This window comes from Ciconia boyciana, chromosome 1 (genome assembly GCF_034638445.1).
Source record: "Ciconia boyciana chromosome 1, ASM3463844v1, whole genome shotgun sequence".
Classification (NCBI taxonomy): Eukaryota; Metazoa; Chordata; class Aves; order Ciconiiformes; family Ciconiidae; genus Ciconia; species Ciconia boyciana.
The window spans coordinates 187,644,435-187,666,859 of NC_132934.1; the positions used below are offsets into that span (position 1 = coordinate 187,644,435).

The window sequence follows — 22,425 nt, forward strand, 5'->3', positions numbered from 1 at the left end:
AATACGACCTATGAGATAAAACTGAACAAACTCAGGTTGCTTAGTATAAGTGGAAACAAACCAAAGGGATACATCTCAGTGAAGGGGTAAAGTAAAACTACAGAGAGGAACGTAATAAAATGCTTTCTATGTCCACAATGGATAGAAGAGAAATAATGAGCTTAAATTGCAACACGGGAAACAGTCTAGGCATTAGGAAAACTTCCCCAGCGACAGGGGAGAGTCGTAAAATTGGGACTTAAAGAGGTTACCTAAGCCCAATACCCCCATCTCAAAGCAGAACTGGCCGACGCTTGATTTCTCCTGACTTAAGACATTTTCAGTGTCCGAGACGCCATCCCACCTTCGGACAGCCTGTTCCAGCGCTTCACCGTGAGTTCCCTTTGCAGAAAGCTAAGCCTAACTCTTCTCGTTTTATCCGTGGTCAACGGTTCACCTGCTCTTTTTTTCTCACTTTTGTGATATTTGGGCACGCTATGATGCTTTGACCCCTCTCCCCGAAGCTGCTCCCCAGCCCGCCATTTCCTGCCAACACGGGAGAGCACTGTCATGGCGGTGTCTCCTCTCTTCATACTGCTCCTCCAGTTTCTCTGTATCATTTGGCATGATGCTGCCGGTCTCCAGCATGCCGGGATAACCCTTCCCGTACACGCAGAGAATAACTTTTTGTGGCCGCCATGTCGAGGCCCCTCCTGCTCTCGGCCGCGCCGGGGCGGGGACTCGAACCATTGTCCCCACCGCCTCCAGGGCCCGCCGTCCCGCTCCCCCGGCCGTGCTCCGCTAGCGGAGGAGGTTTGTCTGCCGCGGGCCACCGTCTGCCGGCGGTGCGCTGCCGGGCGGGTCCGGGCGGGTACAGCGGCCGCGAGAGCAGGAAGAGCTGCCCGTGTGCACCGCCTGCTCGCCGCGTTCTCGGTCCCGGCCCGGCCACCTGCCCCGCCATGAGCGAGAAGGGCGAGCTGGACCTCACCGGGGCCAAGCAGAACACGGGCATGTGGCTGGTGAAGGTAAGAAGCCGCCGGCGCGCCCCCGGACCCGGCCCGACGCGGCCTGTGGCGGCCGGGCCTCCCCTCCCGTCCCCGCCCCGCCGTGCCCGGGGTGGCGGCGGCCGGCGGGTCCCGCGGAAGAGGCCGGGCGGCCGCGCGGAGCGGGGCCGTGCCTGGGGCGCGGGGGGAGCCGGCCCGCGGCGTGGGGCGGGGTTGGCGGCGTCAGGCTTGCCCGGTGCCCCCGGGCAGCCGTTGCCCCCGTTTCCCTTCTGGGGGCTGCGGGGGCTGGGCGAGCAGCGACGCGCGGCGTCTGCCCGGGTCGCCGTTGGGGTGAATGAAATAGCACAGGGAAAATCGGGTTACCTGGTAGCTGTCCTTGGCTCGTGCTTTATTAGGGGTAACGAACATGGTAGCGTAACTTCTGTTTTCCCAAAACTCTGAAAGTCGGAGAAAGTTTGAGTGCTCCCAAATTCACATCCTGGTTAGAAAAACAACCAGGAAGATAAGCGCCTGTGTCTTGTCACTACAGCTCACCTTGGTGCTAGAGAAGTACAGCTGTAGTGAAGGTGCTATGGAAAGATATAAAGATCATCAAATCAAACGCAAGCATCTGTCTGGCGCAGGGCCACGCTCATGTCTGCTGCTGTGAACTAGGCCGCCACTGCCTCTGCCTCAGCTCTGTTCTGTGAAGGGTCTTTCTGTCAGGATGGCTTGTCTGCTTCTGCTGGCAACAACAAGCATTGGCTCAGGGAAGAGGAGACTCGCAGCCGGTGGGGGAGTATGTGCCTTGGCCCCCTTCTAGTCCCCTGTGGATGTGCCCCCATTTTTCTAGACCTGTATTAGTCCTGTCTGGGGAGAAGCAGTAGCGGCCTCCTTGTCCTGCTTTGGGGGCAGAGATCAGGCTCAGACCATCACCTAGAAAACCTGTGGGGACAGGGGAGTACCCAAATACTGGTCCTGGGTGGTGAGAGGGTGTGATACCATCATATTTCAACTAACAAAACATCTTACTGTGGCACTTGAAAATGGTGGGGAATTTCAGAAATTCTGCACAGCAAAGCAAGTCTGGTGGTGGGTAGGTCACTGCATCTGGCTTCTTCTTTCTTACTGACACCTGAATGTCTGGTTTCATGAAACCTTACTGAAAACTGCGTAGTGCTCTAATTGTAATAGCTTATCCAGGGCAGTAAAAATGAAAGCTGACAGTAGAAAGCTGCAGAAGTATATCATGATACTGAGTGATAAAATGGCAGATGAAATTCAGAGTTGAAAAATCTAATCTGGTGTGCATGGAGAAAAACTGCCCTAATACTTACACAGCAATTTGGTCTCTGCTGGTTGTTGGTATTAGAAAGGAAGTTTAGTTTCACAGTAGATAGGGATAACTGTACGAATGTCATGTCAAAAGAGCAGATTCAACATTGGGCATGATTACAAAAGATACAGAGAACAAAAGAGAAAATATTATTATGCCATCATCTTGCCTGTATCCTGAATACTGTGTGTAGTTCTGGCCTCATCCTCCTTTATGGAAAGTATACAGTAGACCTAAGAACCATACAGAGGAGAGCACCAGGGATGATCTGGGGAACAAGGAATGATGGCTGTGGAAGAAACTCCTAAATACATTGCTACCTTTCAGGCTGGCAAGATGATTGATTTGGAAGTCTTATAGAGGTCTGGAAAGTAATGAGTAACGTCACAGGTAGATAGGGAAGGATCAGTTCTAACACAAGAATTAAGGGCGTGTCAAATTAATTCATCTGGTGGGGCTCAGAGCAAACAAAGCAGGTACCATTTTGCACAATATTAGTTAAGTTTTGGAACTTGTTGCAATAGGAAGTTGTGAATGTCAAAACTTCACAGACGCTCAAAAAGCCATTAGACAAATTCAGGCAAGAAAATCAGATTGAGATATTAAAAATGAATATGCTCCCATATCTCAAGGCTGCTGTGTAAAAGATCACAGTAATTAGAATAGCATGCTGGAGAAATACCTTTTCTTCTTATGCTCTCCTGCTCTTCAGTAAGTACTGCTGTTGGCGGCATTTCAAGACAGGACACTGAACTTGCTTGTCCTTTAGTCTGATACAGTTTGGTGGTTCTTGAAGCAAGCCAGGAATTTTCAGACACAGTTGTGCTTCTAGTTGATGCCACTCTGTGAGCACAGGCTGCTGCCTGGTTTAATGAGAAAACTAGACTGAGAGGAAGGCTTAAATATTGCTCTTTCAAGTAAATGTTAATGTAATCCTTCATGCACGTGGTCTGAATTTATAATTTGGCTGTCGTCTTGTATAATAAAAATTTAAAAAATTATGAAGTTGCTAATGTTGGTAGACATAGCAAGGGATGTGCAGGATTTTGTCCTTTGAATTCCTTCAGACCTGAAATTGGAAACAACCATCCTTGTTACTAGGACCTTCAACAGACTCAGAGGTGACAGTGTGTAGCACCTGTACTTTTTATCTTCACTAGCTAGGATAATGAGGCTGAATTTATCCTTCCTTTGAGGGAGAGAGCAATCAGTTCTTCTGGAATAAAAAACCTGGCTTATTTAATTTCCTTTTAGCATGTATTATGCTAACACAGGAAGTATTCCAGAGAGACTACTTAAAAGGCAATAAATAAATGTAGTGATGAGTACTTTAGAAGCATTAGCAGTAAGAGGAGGTACCAGAAATTGAGTGAGTTGCTTTAGTACAAACCCAGAAAGCAACTGGAATAATTTTTTCTGTGTTTTCAGTGAAAGTGAAGATAGGGGAATATTGTAAGAACTGTTGGTTATGTACTTGTGGTAAAGTGAAACCCATTTAGTGACAGCCATTAGAATTGTTAATTTCTTGAACCCTGTGTGATGGTTTGTTTTTTTAGTTACTCTGCTGCATTGATCTATATTTGGAAAGATGGTATCTTTATATAATTTCTTTTTTGTATGTTCAAAGGAAAACGAAAACATAGAACCTGACATCAGCCTTACTCAGTTTCTGGTGTACATATTGTATATGGATTGCTATATAGAGAAAGAGCTATTTTAATTTCATACAGAAAATTGGAAGTAGTTTATTACAGATAGGGGTTGTTCATCTGTTTTGTTCTAAAGGCAGATAGGAAGCTGTGAATAAGCTGAAAGATGCATGGAGCAAGGGCCCTCATGTCATACACTACCTGCAGGGTGCCTCGTGTACTTGAGCCTGAGTGTTTGTGTGATATGAATAGCAAGAAGGAAGCAGCGGTCTGAAGAGGTCTTGAAGTGATGCTACTTAGTACGTCAGATTACTTGTGATTAAATTGTATGGGTTTTGGAGAGAAGAGTATTCTTACGTACAAATCCCAGAAAGAAGGCCACTTTTCTTGAAAACATTCAGTAGCCTTTTGGTATGGCAAGTACTCTGTCCACAAATCAGTCTTTCTGTGGGTGTGTATTTTTCAAAATCCTGCTGTGGGATCTTTGAAAATTCTTTCTGCTCTGTAAAAGCAGGTTGCTCTTGTTTTCTGTATGTTCTTTCAAGGAGTGTTAAGAGCTTGAAAACTGACTGTTCTCCATAAATTAAACTTTTATTATGCTAAAGTTAGAAGAAAGTGGCAAATTGTCTACAGCATGTAAGACTTTATTTAATCTTTCCTGTGATTGTTTACACTGTTAGCATGAAGCTACAGAGTTTAGCACGTGGTTTTGAGAGTACCATCTGGCTTTAAGGTAGGCCAGCAGAAAGATGATTAATTGCACTCTTTGAGACTGTTTCCCATACAGCTGAAAGAAGTGTGATTGATCTGCAACCTCTTAATCTGAATAAATTCCCTGTCTGATTATATTATATAGCAAGTCAGTGATTTTAACAGCATGAGAGTCCTTCACTCCTTGTCCATTCATACTGAATGTGTGTCTACCTTATTACCTGGCAATATAAATTAGATACAGATTAGGTGTGAGCACATAATAATATTTCTATTGAGTCAGCTGGGGCACATGTCATAGCATTTATCTTGGCTTTAGAAAGAAAATTATATCTGATCTGGCATGAAATCTGCTGTAGAAAATTTTTGAAATTTTTCCACCACTTTGAAAACTGTGGAAAAAATATGTATCAGTAGATTGTACCAATTCATGGCTTTCTGTTGTGCATTTGTGGCATTTTTGACCCAGTGTTAGGACTTTATGGAAACCTGGACTGGCATTTAGTTTGGCTGAGCAGTTGGAGAACATCTGGATTTTCTAGCTATTCCACAGTACTTCATGGGGTGCTGTGAGACTAAAGGAAAGTACTAAGCACCAGTACCAAGGTGTTTTCTGGGTGGGTTTTTTTTTTTGAAGAACAGGTAAATGCAAGGTTGGTGTTAAATTCAGTCGAGCTTTAGGAAGTTAGCAGGTTGCTGTTTGTCAGCAAGTTCCTGGGACAGGCTCTTTGCCTCTTCAGCTGTGCAGTGAAACTTGGCTTAGTTTTACTCTATGCAAGACAAAAATCAGACTATAAAGTGCCTCTTTGCTGCTTGAAACAGAAAATGCCACAGGCAGAGCTTAGTACGTTTCTGTTTCTCACTGGCTGTGTCTCACACCATTTTTCTGTGTGGGCACAGATGTTTTCAGTAGCTGTGGACTGTGTGAGCTAGAATAAACTTTGCTGTACCAGTAAAGAACATTGCTGCAAACTTAAAGAACATAGATTTGTCCTGATGTGTCATGAGCATATGAAGAAAAAAGATATAAAATTCCTTTATCAGAATACTTCTTTAGTACATGGCATTGGAACAGTAAATGATTTTTCCTTTAATAAGCCACTGTTTTGCTAGACACTGAGACTACAGTAGGTCTTTAAGATTATGTTCTCCCAGCGACTGCTGCAGCCTTATTAGAAAGAAAGGGGGTTATAGGAAGTAGTAGCTTCTACTAGACTGCTTTCAACTATTTCCTTTTGAAAAAATCTGTAATTTCCATATCACTTGAACATCTTAGAGTTAGTTTTAAATAGTCAGATGTGGGGTTGTCCTTATTGCCTTGGGTCTGTATTCCATCTCTTGATGTGCCACGGTACTTCTACGTCTAATAGCTTGTGTGTAGGGGGAAATTGCTCCAATGTCACATTTGTTGTACTAATGTGTCATGTTCAGTCTGTATAAAAAGCCATCGTAGAAAAGACAGTCGTAATTGCTGAATGGTGGGGAAGACAGCTGTGATCTGCAAATCTATGTGATCCTCAAAACATTGCACTCTGCACTTATAACCAATTGATCTGGCTTCTTGCAAGAAAAGGTAGACATGGCTGGAACTGATGCCACGTGGTGGAGCAGAGAAGGTAGAGAAGTTCCTCATTGCTCTGGGGCTAAACTGAGGCGCTTGAAGTGCCTCACGGGGGTTGAACGCATGGGCTGAGCTGGGAGCTCCTCTCTGAGGCAGGGTGGTGGCAGCCACCAGCGCAGTCCACCTTTTGAAGTCCTGGGAAACTGTGCCCTCATACGAGTGCTCAGATTTATAGGTGTTCATCAGCGATAGCACCGTATGTCGAAATAAACACCTAACCTTTTGATTTCACAGAATACATGTTGTTCGTCATCTTTAAGCTTGCCTGCTCTTTAGGGAGAACTGGGGTAACTCTGCCAAGAACGGGACACCTTTTCCTGGCATTACTCTTTCCAGAAAAAAGAAGTGCTGTTGCTGCTGCACATGAGCGTGCGTGCGTCGTCACATCGGGGACACATCTGGGAGCCTGAAGAGTGTGGGTGTGCAGCACAGCGGCAGCAGCAAGGCATTGAGGCTGGCCATGGAAGTGACAGCTGCTGGAGTCTAGTTTACCTGGCAGTAGTTAGCTGGTACTTTTTTGGCCAGAGAGTGGAGAGGCAGGCTGTGATTTCAGCTACATTGATGGGAAAAGAGGAAAAACGGGTCTGCTTGGAAAGCCAGCTTCCAGCTTGTTGGTTGGTTACGTACACACCTTTACTGTCCATCATAAGCCCAGGCCACCTGAGGCTGCAGGTACCAAAACCTTTGTAACTGAAGGAATGTGCGTGTAGGTGATTCAGCATCACTGGAGCAGCTTTTATTCCTTGGATGTATCAGGTTAAGCAGGGCTGCTTGTTCCTGTCCCTGCACTGACCTTTGCTTTGTGCAGTTGTTTGGGGGAATGGGTTGGGAACCTGGTTTGGTTGTTGCACATGCTAAATAGAAAATCAGCACAGCTAAAACATACAAGTCCCCCACACCTCCCAGACAGATTCGTTTGCTCTTTCCATATACTGACCAGCTGCACGAAGACCTTTCTCAATAGAGTGGAGGGGTGGGAATGAGTAATGGGAGGCAGATCTGCATAGAGTAGTTCTGCTGTTGAAGAAGCGGACATATGGTGGGAGTAGGGCTGTGATTTGCTACTGAATGTGTCTGAGGTTCCCAAACTCTAAGCCTTCCATTCACAGCACCTTTTGGTCTCTGAGTTGTTACTGCCTAACTACCCATCATTAGTGGTTTTTTGTTTTTTTTTTTTTTCCTTCATAGAGAGATGAGAATTTCTGATGAATATTCAAAAGTATAGTATTACTTGATAAAATTATTTGGACTCCTTAGTTTAAGAATATGATGCTGATCTTTTTTTTGCCTTTCATGATTGGATAATAGTATTTGAGATTAAAGGTATTATAAGATTTTTCCCTCGTTTGGGAAATTTGGGACTCTCCACTGGCCTTATTTTTGTGCTACTTTGCTGTCTTTGCTCTCCATAATAAAATATGTATTGTCTATTATATTTAGATCATACTGTATTCTGAAGTGGTCAGGGTAAACGCTTTTGAAGTATATACACATACAAAATTTATACAGAATTTTAAAATCTGGTTTTCTTGAATTCTGTCTTCTTTTTTTAGGTTCCCAAATACTTATCACAACAGTGGAATAAAGCTTCAGGAAGGGGTGAAGTGGGAAAACTAAGGATTGCCAAGTAAGCCTTTACTGTACCTTTACTGGTTGCAATTATTAGAAGTTACCTGCAGTAAAATAGATTATGTTGCACCTCTTATAATACATAATCCTGTTTCTTGCAAACACTGTGCATATTTCTCTGAAACTGGAAAGGTACTTGCTTATATAGTGTTTATCAATACATAAATGATATGAAATTATACTGGGGAGTGGCTGTATCCCATTACATGATGTTTGATTTCTTAAGCCCAAGAAATATGCACATCTAACTGGAGAATGTTCTTTAACTTGCTTATGTGCTATTTTGCTGCTTCTGTTCTCACCTGCTGACTTTTCCCATTTATTCTTGGGCATCAGCATAAAAAAAAATAATTGAGCAGCTCAGGAGTGAAGATGAGTAACAAAATTAGAATTCTAATTTGCTTTTTTATCAGGGAAGCTAAACTTGTGGAATTAGATTATGGAAACTAAAACATTAAATATTTTCTTTTGCAGAAATCAAGGAAGAACAGAAGTAAGTAATTACTAAATACAAAGGCTGTGAATGTGTTATATTTTAAATTCTAAAAATTGTGTAGAACATGGTGGTTTCTAATGTCATATTTTTTGTTACACCTGTAATGAAGCATTGTACCACAGAATCAGGAGGAAAGAATTCTGTTCGTAGCTCTGCCCATAGTTTTACTGTGGGACTTTCATCAAGTCTCTTTGTTCCCTAAGTTTGTTTACACATCTGTAAGCAGCAATTGTAGTGGCGACCTTCTGTCTAAACAGTTTGAGATGTGTTAGTGCAAAAGGCTGTCTGAGAACTAAGGAGGATGATGATAAAGCAAAAGAAGTTGGAGGTGGAGGGTTGCAATTTCAGAAAGTATTCTATCTTAAATTCAGAATTTGGTCCTGCTAAATATAAATCAACTTGAAGTTTTTTTTGTAGGCAAAAGTAGCTGCATTTATTAGCAGCCTCAGTGAATGATAGTAACTTCCTGTATCTTTTACAAGACATAAGGAAAGTTGCATTAGTTAGAATTACTTCAAATACCACGTAGGTCTGTCACTGAATTGAAAGAAACTCTGGGCAAAAAAATGGCAGGGAAGCAAGCTGCATTTGCCATTTGATAACCTGGCCAAACTCATTTTGTGGAGAGAGTTCTACTGGAGGTTTGGATGTTTGATTGGACTCTTCTAGGCTGGAATACGAGCCAACCTCCCTAATTTTGTGAGCTCCACAGCCACAAAGTGCATTTTGCAGTCTGTGTAGAGCCAAGTGGTGAGGAACCCCATGAGAACTGGTGGCTTCCCAGGGACCCTGTTGCTGCATGGCAGAATGAAGCTAAGCAGGACGTACAGGAAAAGTATGCAGTGTGGGTCTGAACAGTCCCTTTTCAGGTTTCTTGCTGTGTCGTGCAGCTAGGGATTCTGGTTATCGAGTCCCTCCAATACCTCCTCAGCTCCTGTATTGAGCATGCAATGTAAACATAGCAAAGAAGCTCTATTTGGACCTCTCCTGGGCTGCATGCAATTCAGGAGTCCCCAGGCTAATAACACTTGTGGTACATCAGCACTTTTCCTGGAACTCAGCTGGCTGTGTGAAACATTTTAAAGCACTCATACTGAACAATGTCTGCAAACTTATTATGCCTTACATCTTAATAAGTAAAATCAAATTATTCTTTGAGTTCAGGAGGAAGTAATTTGTAATTTTTTAAAAGATGAGTAAATTTTATTAAGTACATAAAAGCTTTGAATTCTGTATTTCAACAACAGATCAATATGTTAAGACTCTTATCCCACTCTTTACGTTTTTGAAATGGAAATGTGCTATACCACTTGTTTTTTCTCTGTTTTTGTTTCCCCATAACTCTTAAAGCTGTGTAATTGAGTCTGTTTAGTAACACTGTGGTAATTGTGACTGTTAGGTGTCATTTACTTTGAATGAAGAGCTTGCAAGCATCAATGATATTGGAGGAAAACCTGCTTCAGTCAGTGCACCAAGGGAACATCCGTTTCTTTTGCAAAGTGTGGGAGGACAGACCTTAACAGTGTTCACAGAAAGTTCAGTAGGTAAGTTAGAATTAAAGTTATTTGTTACCATTCCAGTATACATGATTTCAATAAACTGGCTGCTGTAAAGGCCAGGAGACTCAGAAGTCAGATTTTTGGCTCTGTTTTGTTGTTATCTGCATACAGATAACTGTTGTTCTTTTTTTGTGTCTCTCTCCTTCATATGATTGAGCAACTAATTTAAGTTCTCCACATAGGGTTATCATGTACATTTCAGCTATGGGTCTGCTGAGGAGAACAGAGAGAGTGTGGAGTGCAGTACATTGTTAATTCCTTTTTAGGGTTTTCACTGGAAAAAATGTTTTTATGTTCCCATGGACTTTTGGGATCAACTAATATTTTTTTTTTTCTCCTTGAATTGGTCTCTGCTGTGAATATAGTTTTATAAGAATGCTGATTCTTCCGCTGTCCAGTTGAACAGATCCATTTTAGCAATAAACACATCTGTTCACCACATTTTCTTGAAGTATATATGTGGTTTAAGTGTATTAAAGATTAATAAGGTCATAGTACCAAACAGTGCAGCAGTAAGGTTATAATTTTTCTCACTGGATTTCAGCTGTTTGGCCTGCCTTAAGTTCAGCTCAGTAGTTGTATGAGTGATTAGGCTATTCAAGGTCATATGTCCTAAATTGCATGTAGACTTAAGGTACATGGTAGTGTTACACTGTACAATAAGTTCAGCAGACTGTCTTGCATGTAACTCCCATGTGCTATAAGGTTTTCTACTGAGATTACATAGTCATGTTCTGGATGTTAGAGAGAGAAGGAAGGTATCTGCAGAGCATATCTCATTGTCTGCAGAAAGTACCTCAGTTTCAGGCACTTAGGTTTTGGTGTCCCCAGACAACAAATAATACTAATATTTTTTTAGTACCTCTGCCTTCTGTGGGGCAGAAAACTACAGTGTGACCAGCTTCTGATGTTTTGATGTTCATAGGCTGGCAAGTAATTGCTGTGATGGCAGTGTGATGCTTTATCGAATAAATGAGGGAAGGAGAATCGTAACTCACAGGACAGAGCTAGAATACTTAGTAAGTTTGATCACCTCCTTTTTAAAATCTGTTTAAAGATTTAATGGCTGAGCATTGAGCTATTAATGTACAAGTAGCTTGACTGTCACAGTTGTGTTTAGAAATACAAGCTCTTACAGTACAACTCGGACACTTTTCTGTTATTATCCCTTTCTCTGAAACTAATCGAGTCATGATACTGGTTTTTCACTTAAAAAAACTATTGTATTTTCATGTGTGTGACTTGCAACGCTTTAAAAATACTGGGTTTTATAATCCATAGATTACAACCCTGAAAAGAGATAGGGAGCAAGTTTTCAAGAATGTTCTAAGCATTTTAGTAGTACCTTGTCCTTTTTCATTTCTCTATGCCTTGACCTCAGAATGTTTGACAGAAGAGAGAGATTTCAGATATGAAGATGTGTTTAGAATATACATTCAGTGATTTTTGCATGTTTGCTGCAAATCCCATGGGATTTTGCTTCCCAAGACACCTTTTTAAACAAAATATTTCTTCAAAAACCTCTCATGGTAACTTCAGCTGCAGTGAGTGCAGATGCTTAACTTGAATGTGGAGTATTTGTCATCAGTTAGAATGAAGTCATTAGAATGTGATAGCTAGAAGATGCCCATTTATTTGTTTTACCATCTGTAATACTGGTGTCTTGAACCTTTAGGTACTTAGAAGCTGTCCTATTTTTATTTAATCAATTAAAAAATTGGCATTTCTTAACTACAAAGTGTTATGTTATTCAAGGACCATGGATCTATTGAGTAGAAGTTATTATATTAATCGGGAGCAAAGGGTAGTTAGTGAAATGAGAAATGTTTGGAGTGAAGCACTGAATAAGCATAGACCCTGTCAAAATTGTTTTCGCTTGAAATTAGCAAGCATAACATGCAGTCAGTGAGTTTTCATGAAAACTTGCTTAAATGCAAAATGGCTAAAACGTGTTGCTGTTGTGTTAAAGCTGGTGTTGGCAGTACAATCAAAAATAAACTTTAATGTTCTTTTCTTGCATGACTTTTTTTGGTTGTAAAGATGAATGAGACACAAATATTTCAAATTCCAGGCAGATTTCTTACAGATACCGTGTTCCTGCAGCCACACTCTTGTGTTTGAATGTGTTTTGCCAATATGTTTTGAGCTCCAGGGCCAATTTTAACAAATTTCATTGTGAATTATGGCTAGTGTGAAAACAGGTGTCTGAAGAGTGGAACAAAACTATATGGATACCCCAACTGAAAGAAACGCTGCTACCCTATTCGATGCCAGAAAGTCCACATGGAAAAAAACACTGTAATTATATCAACCATGGAAAAAGATTCAATAAAAGCTTAAAATCTTTGCACATCTGTCAGTCTGCAGTAAGAGACAGTCATAGGAAATTGAAATTCATTCATTCTTATGGTCACAGACCAATGTCTTCAAATTATGAGTAGCATATTTTTGTGAAAACCATTGGTGATCTTGTTCCTTTTTCTTTTGCAAAGTGCACCATACAACAGAATCAATATGCTGGTTTGAACCATGGGCCAAAGATAAAGCTGCTGTGGAACTGCAGATGGCATTTCTAATGTTGCATCTGGAAGGATGCATTTGAGGAATTACGTGAATTAAGTATGAATAAAAAAGTGCTTCGTGCACTATTGCTCTCAGTCAATACCTTTCTTGAGGACTAAACTTATCTAAAGTGGAGCAATTTGCATAAAACAGTTTGGATTCTTTTATAAAGGGTGGATTTTGTTGTGGGGGTTTGTGGTTTGTTTGTGGTTTTTTAAATTTTATTTTTATCATTTTCTGGAGCGCAGGAAAAGCCATAAGATCTATTCTGTGTGTTGTCTCTAATCCTGGGATCCTTATGTTGTAGTGACCATCTTTTTGATGGTCTTTCAGAAAATGAATGAGGAATGACAAAGCTGCCTCTGAAATATTTTGTAGTCTTGGAAGATGCTGCAGGGAATTTACATATCCTGGATAATTCAGCACTTCACGTTGACTCGTCAGGTCACTTAGAGCAAGCAAAAGAGATCAAACTTGACAAGTAATTTGATATTTTCTGCATGATGTAATTTCTAGGCTTCTGAATGGATTTTCTGTGGGTTTTGTTTTGTCTTAACTAAACTTGCTTCTAATACCTGTTGTAGTTGGAAGAAATTCTTTAGTTCTTATGTTGTAAACCTCTTCATCTCTGGTGGTCCCATATTAGTTAATGGACAGCAGTAGGCTCTTCTGAGGTGCCATTTGTTATGTCCAAAGTCTAATGAATTGCAGTTGCTTGGTCTTCTGCAGGGTGTGTACTGAGCTAATATAAAATTTGGGTTTGTCTAGTTTGGAGAAAAGGAGGCTGAGGGGCGACCTCATTGCTCTCTACAGCTTCCTGAGGAGGGGAAGTGGAGAGGGAGGTGCTGATCTCTTCTCCCTGGTATCCAGTGGTAGGACGTGTGGGAATGGTTCAAAGCTCCACCAGGGGAGGTTCAGACTGGACATTAGGAAGCATTTCTTTACCAAGAGGGTGGTCAAACACTGCAACAGGCTTCCTAGAGAGGTGGTCGATGCCCCAAGCCTACCAGTGTTTAAGAGGCATTTGGACAATGCCCTTAACAACATGCTTTAACTTCTGGTCAGCCCTGAAGTGGTCAGGCAGTTGGACTAAATTATCATTGTAGGTCCCTTCCAACTGAAATAGTCTAGTCTATTCTACTCTATGTGTTGGATACAGCTAACACATACATTCAAACACAAATTAAGCTCTAATCTAATATAAAGATGAATAAAGTGGATCTCGTCCCAGATACTACTAAAAATCTGGTCTATGCTGGCTTTCACACATGGTGTACTTTCTGTTTAGACTAACTCTGGGGTTTCTCCTGTTTCTTTTATTTTCTTTTCCTATTTCTGTATTTTGAAATAGCTCTAATGAATAATACAGAGTAGTACAACGCACTCCGAAAGTACTAGTTGCAAAATACCTTCCTACTTCCTTTGCAAGGCTGTTTGCACATGTGAGACATTGCGTCGTCTTCATTGCTGGGCAAATCACTAAGACCTGTGGTGGTGTTCCTGAACATCAGTTTAGCAAAGCTGGCGGGAAGTGTGGCTTCTGTGATGACTGCAGAGGGATCCAAAGCACAGTTGTCTCTTGCTGTCTAGATCTTGCTATCTAGGCTGATTTCAGTATTATTTCTGCATTAAATATGAACTACATTCTGTTCCATAAACATTACCATATGTACATCAACAGTTGCTATGCAACAATGCTATTTGTGCTTCCAGTCATTTTATCTTAACTTTGTCATCAGCTATCATAGCTGTAATTTTTTGGGCGGGAGGAAAGGAGAGCATTTTGCATATATTTCAATGTGGTGTATTGAACAAAATGAATTTTTCTTGTGTGTGTGTAGCTAAGAACTATCTAGGGGCAAGTCATGGGCTTGATATAGGGTATGTTTGGTTAGAATTGTTTTTTTTCTGAGCTTTCTGCTGGCAGACACCCTGGCATAAGGAAGTGCTATAATTTGACAGTTTCTTTGTTGGTTGAAGGAATGGAAACATGCTTTTGTTAAACATTTAACAGCAAACTTTTCTGATTGTGGTTATAAATTAATTCCGTTACTGCTTTAATTGCCTGTTGCTTAATTTTTCTGCCAGCAGGTAGTTTAGGATTGCTGGCTCTAAATATAAATAAAAAATGCGGCTATGTTACAGATAATGATAGAAGTTTCTTACTGAGCTAGTTCTTGGAAAAATGTGCTACTAATGTGACTTGGGAAAACACAGACCTTGGCAGGCAATTGCATCCCTAACTGTAAAGGACTGATGGGTGGAGAGGAAGATTTTACACTGTAGGCACAAATAAAGTGTAAGAGATTGCTGTAAAGTTGGGTGAGATGACTCATTTTATTGAAATTTTGGGTATATCTTCACAACTCCCCCTTCATAAGTGGGATTGCCTTAATGCCTATTTTAGTGACTTTAAATTCCTTCATGCTCGTTCCATCTTCCTGAAAGTAAAAAGTGTTTAGAGAATTCCATTGACAGAATGACTACCAGACCTTTGTTTCTGAGCAGCATTCATGCGTGTATTGTTTCACTGTTTCATGCTTCACAGAGGATTGCTGGCTCTTAACATTGTGTTCTTCTCCAGTTTTCTGAGTCTTCTCTTCTTTCAGAATCTCAATTCATGAAATTCAATTTTTTTTGTATTCCTGTTTAATAATACACATAACTCTGCCTATGAACTCTAATACTAATACTCATAACTCTGCCTTAGAACAGCTCCTTTATTCCCACACCCCTTGAATATTCTCCCATTGTTTTGGGTTGGGTTTTTTTTTTTTCATTTATACAGCTTCTCATATATGAAAGGACCTTTTCTGAGTTTGTACATGGATCACACCTACTATATAACTTACAATGCATAATTGTATTCCAGTGAAAATTAATATTCAGAGGTTTGTATTCTGTATTTTGTATATTTGTATTTTGAAATATCAGATATATCCAGCCATTTAAAGAAATGTGAAGGGAAGAAACACTAATAAAAATCCTGGAAAGATGTTTCTTTCTTTTATTGAAGCAGTTACTCCTATAATTACATTTAATTATTTCCAGTAAAATACATAGTGCTCAGAATCTTGATGCCTTGTGATACGACTTCTAATCTTATTACATGAATGTTTGACTTCTCAAATTTTTCATCAAACTCTTATTTAGGAAATAAACGCCCTCCCTCATCATTCTGCCTTCTTAGCTCTGCCTGCTGAGGAGTTTTGACGTATACCTGTCTACTTTAACAGTACTTTCCAATTGTCTCTATTTGTTCAGGCTGTCACTTAACCACGCATTCCAGTCTCCAAAATGCTTTGGGGTCTTACTTAATAATGCTTCTTTGTTCCTTTATGTACTTCAATCTTTTATGGACTGCTGTTAGCAGAAGAGGAAAACCTATCAACAGCCTCACGATCGAAAGAAATAGAAGCAACAGCAGCCTTTCAGATCTCTGGCATTTATGCAAATTTCCAAATATTCGTGAGGATCATAAAGAAGATGCAACCCATGATCAGAAAAGCAGGATATGTGACTCAAGCTAGTCTAATTACAGACAGCATTTTGATGGGTCGAGATTTCGTATGTATTATTATGACATACGGTCCATTTAGAAAACAACTGTGACTGTTACGTTGTCTCTCTTCTCTATCTCTAAATAATGGAAATGATACTTATTTACTTACTTCATATGAGTGTTGTGAGGATTAACAAATTACTGTAAAGTGGGTTCAGCTGGCTGGCAGGGGTAAGCTCCTAATTTTCTTTTCATTTTTGTTATTAAAACTATAGACTTAATTCCTGTACAAATTTCAACAATTGAGGATATAATGCACAAAATACATGGGATGTTAGAATGGGCTCAATGTGATGGGAATAGAATTGGCTTTCTGCCTACTTCAGTGACTTTAAATTTCTTTTGGTTTTTTTCAGTCTCACTGATCTATGTGTAAAAAACAAACAAACAACCCCCCCCAACTTCCTCCCCCCCCCAAAAAAAAAAAAAAAACACAACAAAAAAAACAACAAAAAAACCCCAACCAACTGACCAACCAAACAATCCCAACCTGTTGAGATTTACCTGTGAATCTTGCATGTTGTGGAGGAGGCTCAGCAGCTGTAGTCTGCATTGATAAAATATATTGAGTGGACATAGTACAACTTCCTTTACCTTCTTCATGATAGTACTGAGAAGGTTTTTGAAGCAGAGACTTGTGACCTAACCATAACAAAAACAAATTGTCTAATGACGAGAAAAAAGTCCACTTTGCAAGGCTTGAATTTTGTATGTCTTTTTGTCTCTGCTGTTGAGGGCAATTTCTGTTGCTACATACAGGCAAACACACATGCTCCCCCTGTAGACGTGATACGCGTTTATTGTTATTTGAATCAGAGATACCATTAACAATTTTTAAGTGTGGTGTCTTATGCAGTAGTTTTGGCTAGGTAGCTAGTCTTTTCATCGAAACAGAGTTAAAAAGAAACAGCTTTAAATCCAGCTGCTTCTTACATCTCAGTCCAGGCAGGGTTTTATATCTTAATATGTTTGCATGGTCTTCATTACATCCTCTTTGCTGCTTGCGTGTATACTGAATGTTTCCCTAATTAAGTTACAACTGAGTTAGGGTATCGGTTGGGTAATAACATTATGCTGTAAATGTGCTAAATACACACCAAAAAATTTCAATGAGAAAATACATGTTTTTCTGCAAATGGGCTATGTTGCATGTATATCTGAAAGTTGGTAGTGATCTTAACTCACTTTGTGAATACTCATGGGTGGGAAAAGGCCATATAATGATGTTTTTTCAGTGAGAAGGCACATGCCTTGAGCTGCTAAGACTGAGGACAGCCACTGGTAAAGAAAGAAGGATCTGTGAGATACTGCTTTTTCCATTTGCATTAGTCCTCAGGCTGTCAGCCATCTCAATGAGTAAACAGGGCCATCGGCCATGAAAGCCAGCAAGAGTCAGTGGCAAGAAAAAGGTTTTGTAAAATATTTTGTGTTTTCAGTTCTGTTAATACCCAGACTGTAAATGGCAGAAATGGTCAAACTAACTGAACTGAAAAATTACTTTCCGAGTTAGAGCAGTAATTCACTCTCGCCTGCAAGTAAATAGTCTGTAATGATAGCTGTGACATGTCTGAGTTGAAAGCTAAGGACAAGTATATTTTACCATTTTTAACTGTATTTCAGATAAGTGAAAATGTTATTTTTATTCTTTACCTTAGAAGATGCATAAAAAGGAGAAATATAGGAAGAGCAGGTAAATTTGGGGTTGACAAATTTATGTAGAGGTTTAATTTCATAGGACTTGGTAAGTGTTAGAACTCAGTTTACCAAAATACATCCGCTGGCTGCCATTTCTTGACATGTGGGATTGGAATTTCATGCAGAAAGCTGTTTCTGAATCTGACTTTGCCATTTACCCGAATGATAATTTCTTGGCAAGTCACTTTGCAACACTTGTGTCTAGGTTTTTCCTTCATACATACCTTGATTCCCTGCTCTGTGGAACAGTAGATGTCTCTGATCATGTGTATTTTTTGTACCTAAAAAGTTGGGCTATAGTACTATCTGAGGGCCAGTGATCAGAAAGGGAAGAGTTTGAAGAAATAAATCCTTGCGTGATCTGCAGAAAGGGTAGCGAAGAGGTTGATCAAGTTCAAAAATTTACCTAATGCCAATTAAAAGCATTATTTTTCAGAACTTTCTTTTTTTTTAATATACAAAAATAATTTTCATTTGTCTAGAGTGACCAGTGATGTAAATGGATACTATTAATTGCCTAAGTATAATCCTACTACTGATTTTGTATAAATATGTAACTTCATTCCTGCAGAGGTCAATCAGAGGTGTAATAAAGTTCTCTCGTTTAAGTCGTGAGTTTGGGCACTAAAGGAGATATTTTCTTTTGCTCCCCATGGCAAATTATTCTTCAGAAAGTAAATTTATAAACATTAATCAAACCCAGTGGTGGTGATTTTTATGATAATTTATCATTCTTTGCTTTGCAACCCACTTTTTAGATGTAATTTCAAATAATCAACACAGAAACATTACGTTTCCTTTTTTGTTCATTTGTTTTTTTTCCAGAAAGCCAACCAGAAGAAAAATCTGAAAGCAGCAGCACTGGTGAGTGTGGACACTTTCTTTGAAACACTTGAGACATTACTTACGACTGCAGCTTTTCAGTTTTACTTTTCAAGAAATTGGTAGACTAAAAATAAAAAGGAGGCTTTTTTGTTATATTTCTAGGGTAGAATATCATAAAATTGAAAAACTACTTCATAAACTGATTGTCTGCTGCGACCAAAAGCTTAAATTATTAATATTGTTTTATTGAAATGAAGGGGGAAAATGATGAGGGAGAGCTTTAGAAATGTAGTGTTCTTTAGAATGTTATTTTAGATTTTTTTTATTTCTCAACTCTTTCTTGTAGGTTCATTGTATCTTTTAGTTTGAATTCTTTCCTCTTGATTGGCAAGTTTGTAGCAAATTTCTAAATCTTTTGTATTTGATTTTAATTGCATAGACTAAGCAGTCAGAAAAATAGTGTTCTAGTATTGTACTTTATTCATTTTTTTTCTAATGAAAAAAATCCGTCTTGTGAAAGATTTATAAATTCTTTGGAAAGAGTTAAAAATTGTTAGTTCACTGATATTACCTACCAGTTACATGTTAATCAGTCCAATGATGTCTTAAGTACAGTTAACATTTCTAAGGGTTCTTCTCAAACTGCAATTGCTATAGTAAAGATGGGGTTTTTTTTTACACAGGTCAGAGTAGTAAATAAAAGTATTGCCCTTCGATTAGTATTTTTTTGTGAAATGGGCAACATGCTAATATCAGATAGGATATCAGGGAGCCTTAGGAATCTAAAGATTTTATTTCAGGTCTGAGCTAGTCTGTGCAGGCTTCCTTTTACAGCCACTGAAGGAGACCATTCCAGAAAGTCTTATTCTAACATAGGTGTGTGCAAGTGCAATTCCCCAGCAGCTCGAGCAGAGCTGTCTTGAGGCTGTGTGTTCCTAGCCTGCTTCCTTCTCTTCTGCTAAATCCTTTGGGTTTACAGTACTGAAATTCCCAGGAAGGTACATAGCAGCATGAGACTCTTACAGTGTCAAGTAGTGTTCCATAAAAATCCCTTTTTCTGCTTTTATTAAAGAAAGAGATGTTTCAAAAATACCATTAATGTACTAGCGCAAATAAGTGCCAATGTTAGCAAGAGCCTGTGAACCTGGGAAACTAGACGCAGCTAATGCAAAACATACAGACAAATCTCAGTTGTGTTAGTAGAAGGATTACCTCTGATGCACACAGATTGAATAGTGCTGGCACTTGTAAGTGGTAATGGCAGAGACGGTAGACGGACTGGAAAGAGTCTCATGCCCCTACCTTGCTTAAAAAGCAATTCCTAAACATAAGAGTAATGCTAGTGGGTTTTCAAAATGTCTTATTGAAAGTAATTTTTTGGACACTTTAACATGGAGATGTCTGTTTTTTCTGGTATTTGACTTTTATTTGAATTGCATTTCAGCATCAAATGTTGTCAGAAGTGTATACTTTGCGTCTGGCTAGGAGTAGGGCTTGGGTTTTGTTGTTTGTAGGAGGGAATTCTTTGTAATATTGAGATACTTTTTATTACACTGGCTTAAGCATGTCAAAAATCTAGTGTTAGAAATGTTATAGTCTGTAGACTTGTACTGAATGCAAGGTTTTATAACTTGCAGGTTTTCTCAGTTACTTGTTAAAACCTGTTCACTCTGATTATATGTTAATTGTGGTGTGCCTTTAAGGTTATAAGGGGCTACTTTCTAGAGATTAGTATTTTATACCACTTGAAAACTGAGACTCACTGCTGTGGGATGTTGCATGTAAAGCAGATCTTGAGGGTTTAACTGCTAAATTGAGTCAGAATTTTTATATTGATATTGCATTTCTTTGATGTTCTTTAGTTGTAGGCATGTACAGTTGGTTTTGCTTGGCTTTTGGGTTTTTTGTTCTGTTTCAGTTTGGATTTTCATTTGAATGATTGAATTGCCTGTTCTTCACTCTTGGTGTCTCCTCCTAGTTCTGTGAATATTGTATAAGATGGCCACACGTTTAGTTGTTTATTTTCCCTTTGGTCAGAAGAATGAGTTACAGTAGGCTGGGGGCCGTTTAAATACGCTGACAAGATGACGAGCTAAACCCATTTGATGGGATCAAGCTGTTTGGGGATTCAGTTTCTGAGTGATGGTAGTTGGTTACACTGGGGCATTTAAAGGAGGACTCTCAGCTATCAGTTGTACTTATTTGCTTATTTGCTTTTTTTCTCAAAATCATTGTGGAACTCAGATGACCTTCTCCAAACTACCTCTCAAGTAATTCAGGTTATTGAGTGATCCATTTTGCTGTTAATCTACTTCATCTTGGCCAACAATAAGTACTTTTGAGGCAAAGATAATGTCTTTTATGTATTTATGTTGCATGTTAGCATAACAAGACCCTAATGACTGCTTTAGGTATTACTGTAATAAAAATATGTAAGGTTTATTTGTAGTTAGAAAGTAAATAAAGGAGGTGAATGAGATAATTAACACTTAGAAATCCTTTGATTTACCTCCTTAAAAAGTTGCCCACATTTTTACATTGGGAGGATGTGTCCTCCCATTACTGTCAACCTTCAGAATTTCTTATGTCGTAAATCGTTAGGATTATGTATGACACTTCTATTCACACTTACTGTTGGGCTGGTTGTAAACCACTTACCAAAAGGCAAGATATTACCAGCGTTTCCACTCTGCTTTGATACCATTTGGAGAGAAACAACGTGATACTGGGTCAGACCAAAGATAATGTAGCTGGTATCCTGTCATCGGTGGTGGTCAACAGCAGAGTAGAAAAGAGTAGAGTAGAAAAGCAATACAGAAACATAGTGATACCTCCCCAGAATACTTCTTCCAGCCTTTAATTATTCATAGCTCAGAGAGATCCAAAGCCAGGGGCGGTGGTGTTTTATTGAACAGGCCCTCGTGGATTTTCCTTGTATGAAGTATCCCTGTTGGTTTTTGAGCCCATATAAACCTTTAGTGTTCATAATATCTTGAATGATACTATGGTTACAGTCAAAGTAATCAGGAATTAAGGCATACCTGAAACAAGTTTGATAATTTTAGATCACTTTTTCCATACAGAAATCCTGTTTGATTAGTGCATGTGATAAACAGTGCTCAGGGATTCAACCAATGTTGTTTAGTGCCTGAAGACTGGTTTTTGTTAAATGTGAAACTAAAATTACACACTCAGCTAAATACACACTCAGGAAAACAGAAATGAGAATTGACTCTGCTTATTCCTATAGGATGCTGAGCAAGTGATTTAAACCCAAATATGTGTATGTAGCTCCTGTTTGCTTATGGCTTCTCTTGCACCTACCTGTAAGTGCTGTCAGTGGTGACAGGAACTGTGAAACCCAAGCATTTCTGCCAGTTAAAGTGTGACCTGTCCCGTCTCCCGTCCCCCCCAAATAAAAATAGCCAGAAGCTGCTGCCCTGAGCCTGTGTAGTCTGTTGAGAATGATATGGTGAAGAAATGCATTCTCATGTAAGAGCAAATGTACTTATGTACTGTCCTTGTGGAAGTGCGTTAAAGGAAAGTTGCATGGGCAGCAATTGATTATGATGTTGCCTAAGCTTTGAGAATGTAGTTTTGAAAACATAGTATTTCTTTGGGGGAGGGGGCGGGGGGGGCAACGACAGACGACTGGATGTATCGGCTCTGTACACAAACTGCAGATACAGCTTTTTCTTCAAGAATGTGTACATCAAGGACTGCTGTGTGCAACCTAATAGTTGAAATTCCTGAACCTGCTTCAGACCAGTTGAAGTCCTGTTCTATCCAAATTTCATCTCTTAAAGTCTTTGATCTAA

General features: G+C 39.7%; 1 protein-coding gene across 2 annotated transcripts in view; it reads left to right on the forward strand.

Moving 5' to 3' along the window:
• The first annotated feature begins 749 nt into the window (after positions 1-749).
• Positions 750-22,425, forward strand: part of GTF2F2 (general transcription factor IIF subunit 2) — a 92,408-nt gene continuing 70,732 nt past the window's right edge. Inside the window, exons 1-5 of one of the 2 annotated variants that reach the window (XM_072850182.1) lie at positions 752-1,004; positions 7,833-7,906; positions 8,383-8,401; positions 9,804-9,948; positions 18,608-18,646. In XM_072850182.1, coding sequence (XP_072706283.1) covers positions 939-1,004; positions 7,833-7,906; positions 8,383-8,401; positions 9,804-9,948; positions 18,608-18,646 — 343 coding nt within the window. In that variant the 5' untranslated portion in view covers positions 752-938. Of the gene's footprint in view, positions 1,005-7,832; positions 7,907-8,382; positions 8,402-9,803; positions 9,949-18,607; positions 18,647-22,425 lie in introns of both variants that reach the window. The other variant, XM_072850183.1, reaches the window with a different exon arrangement.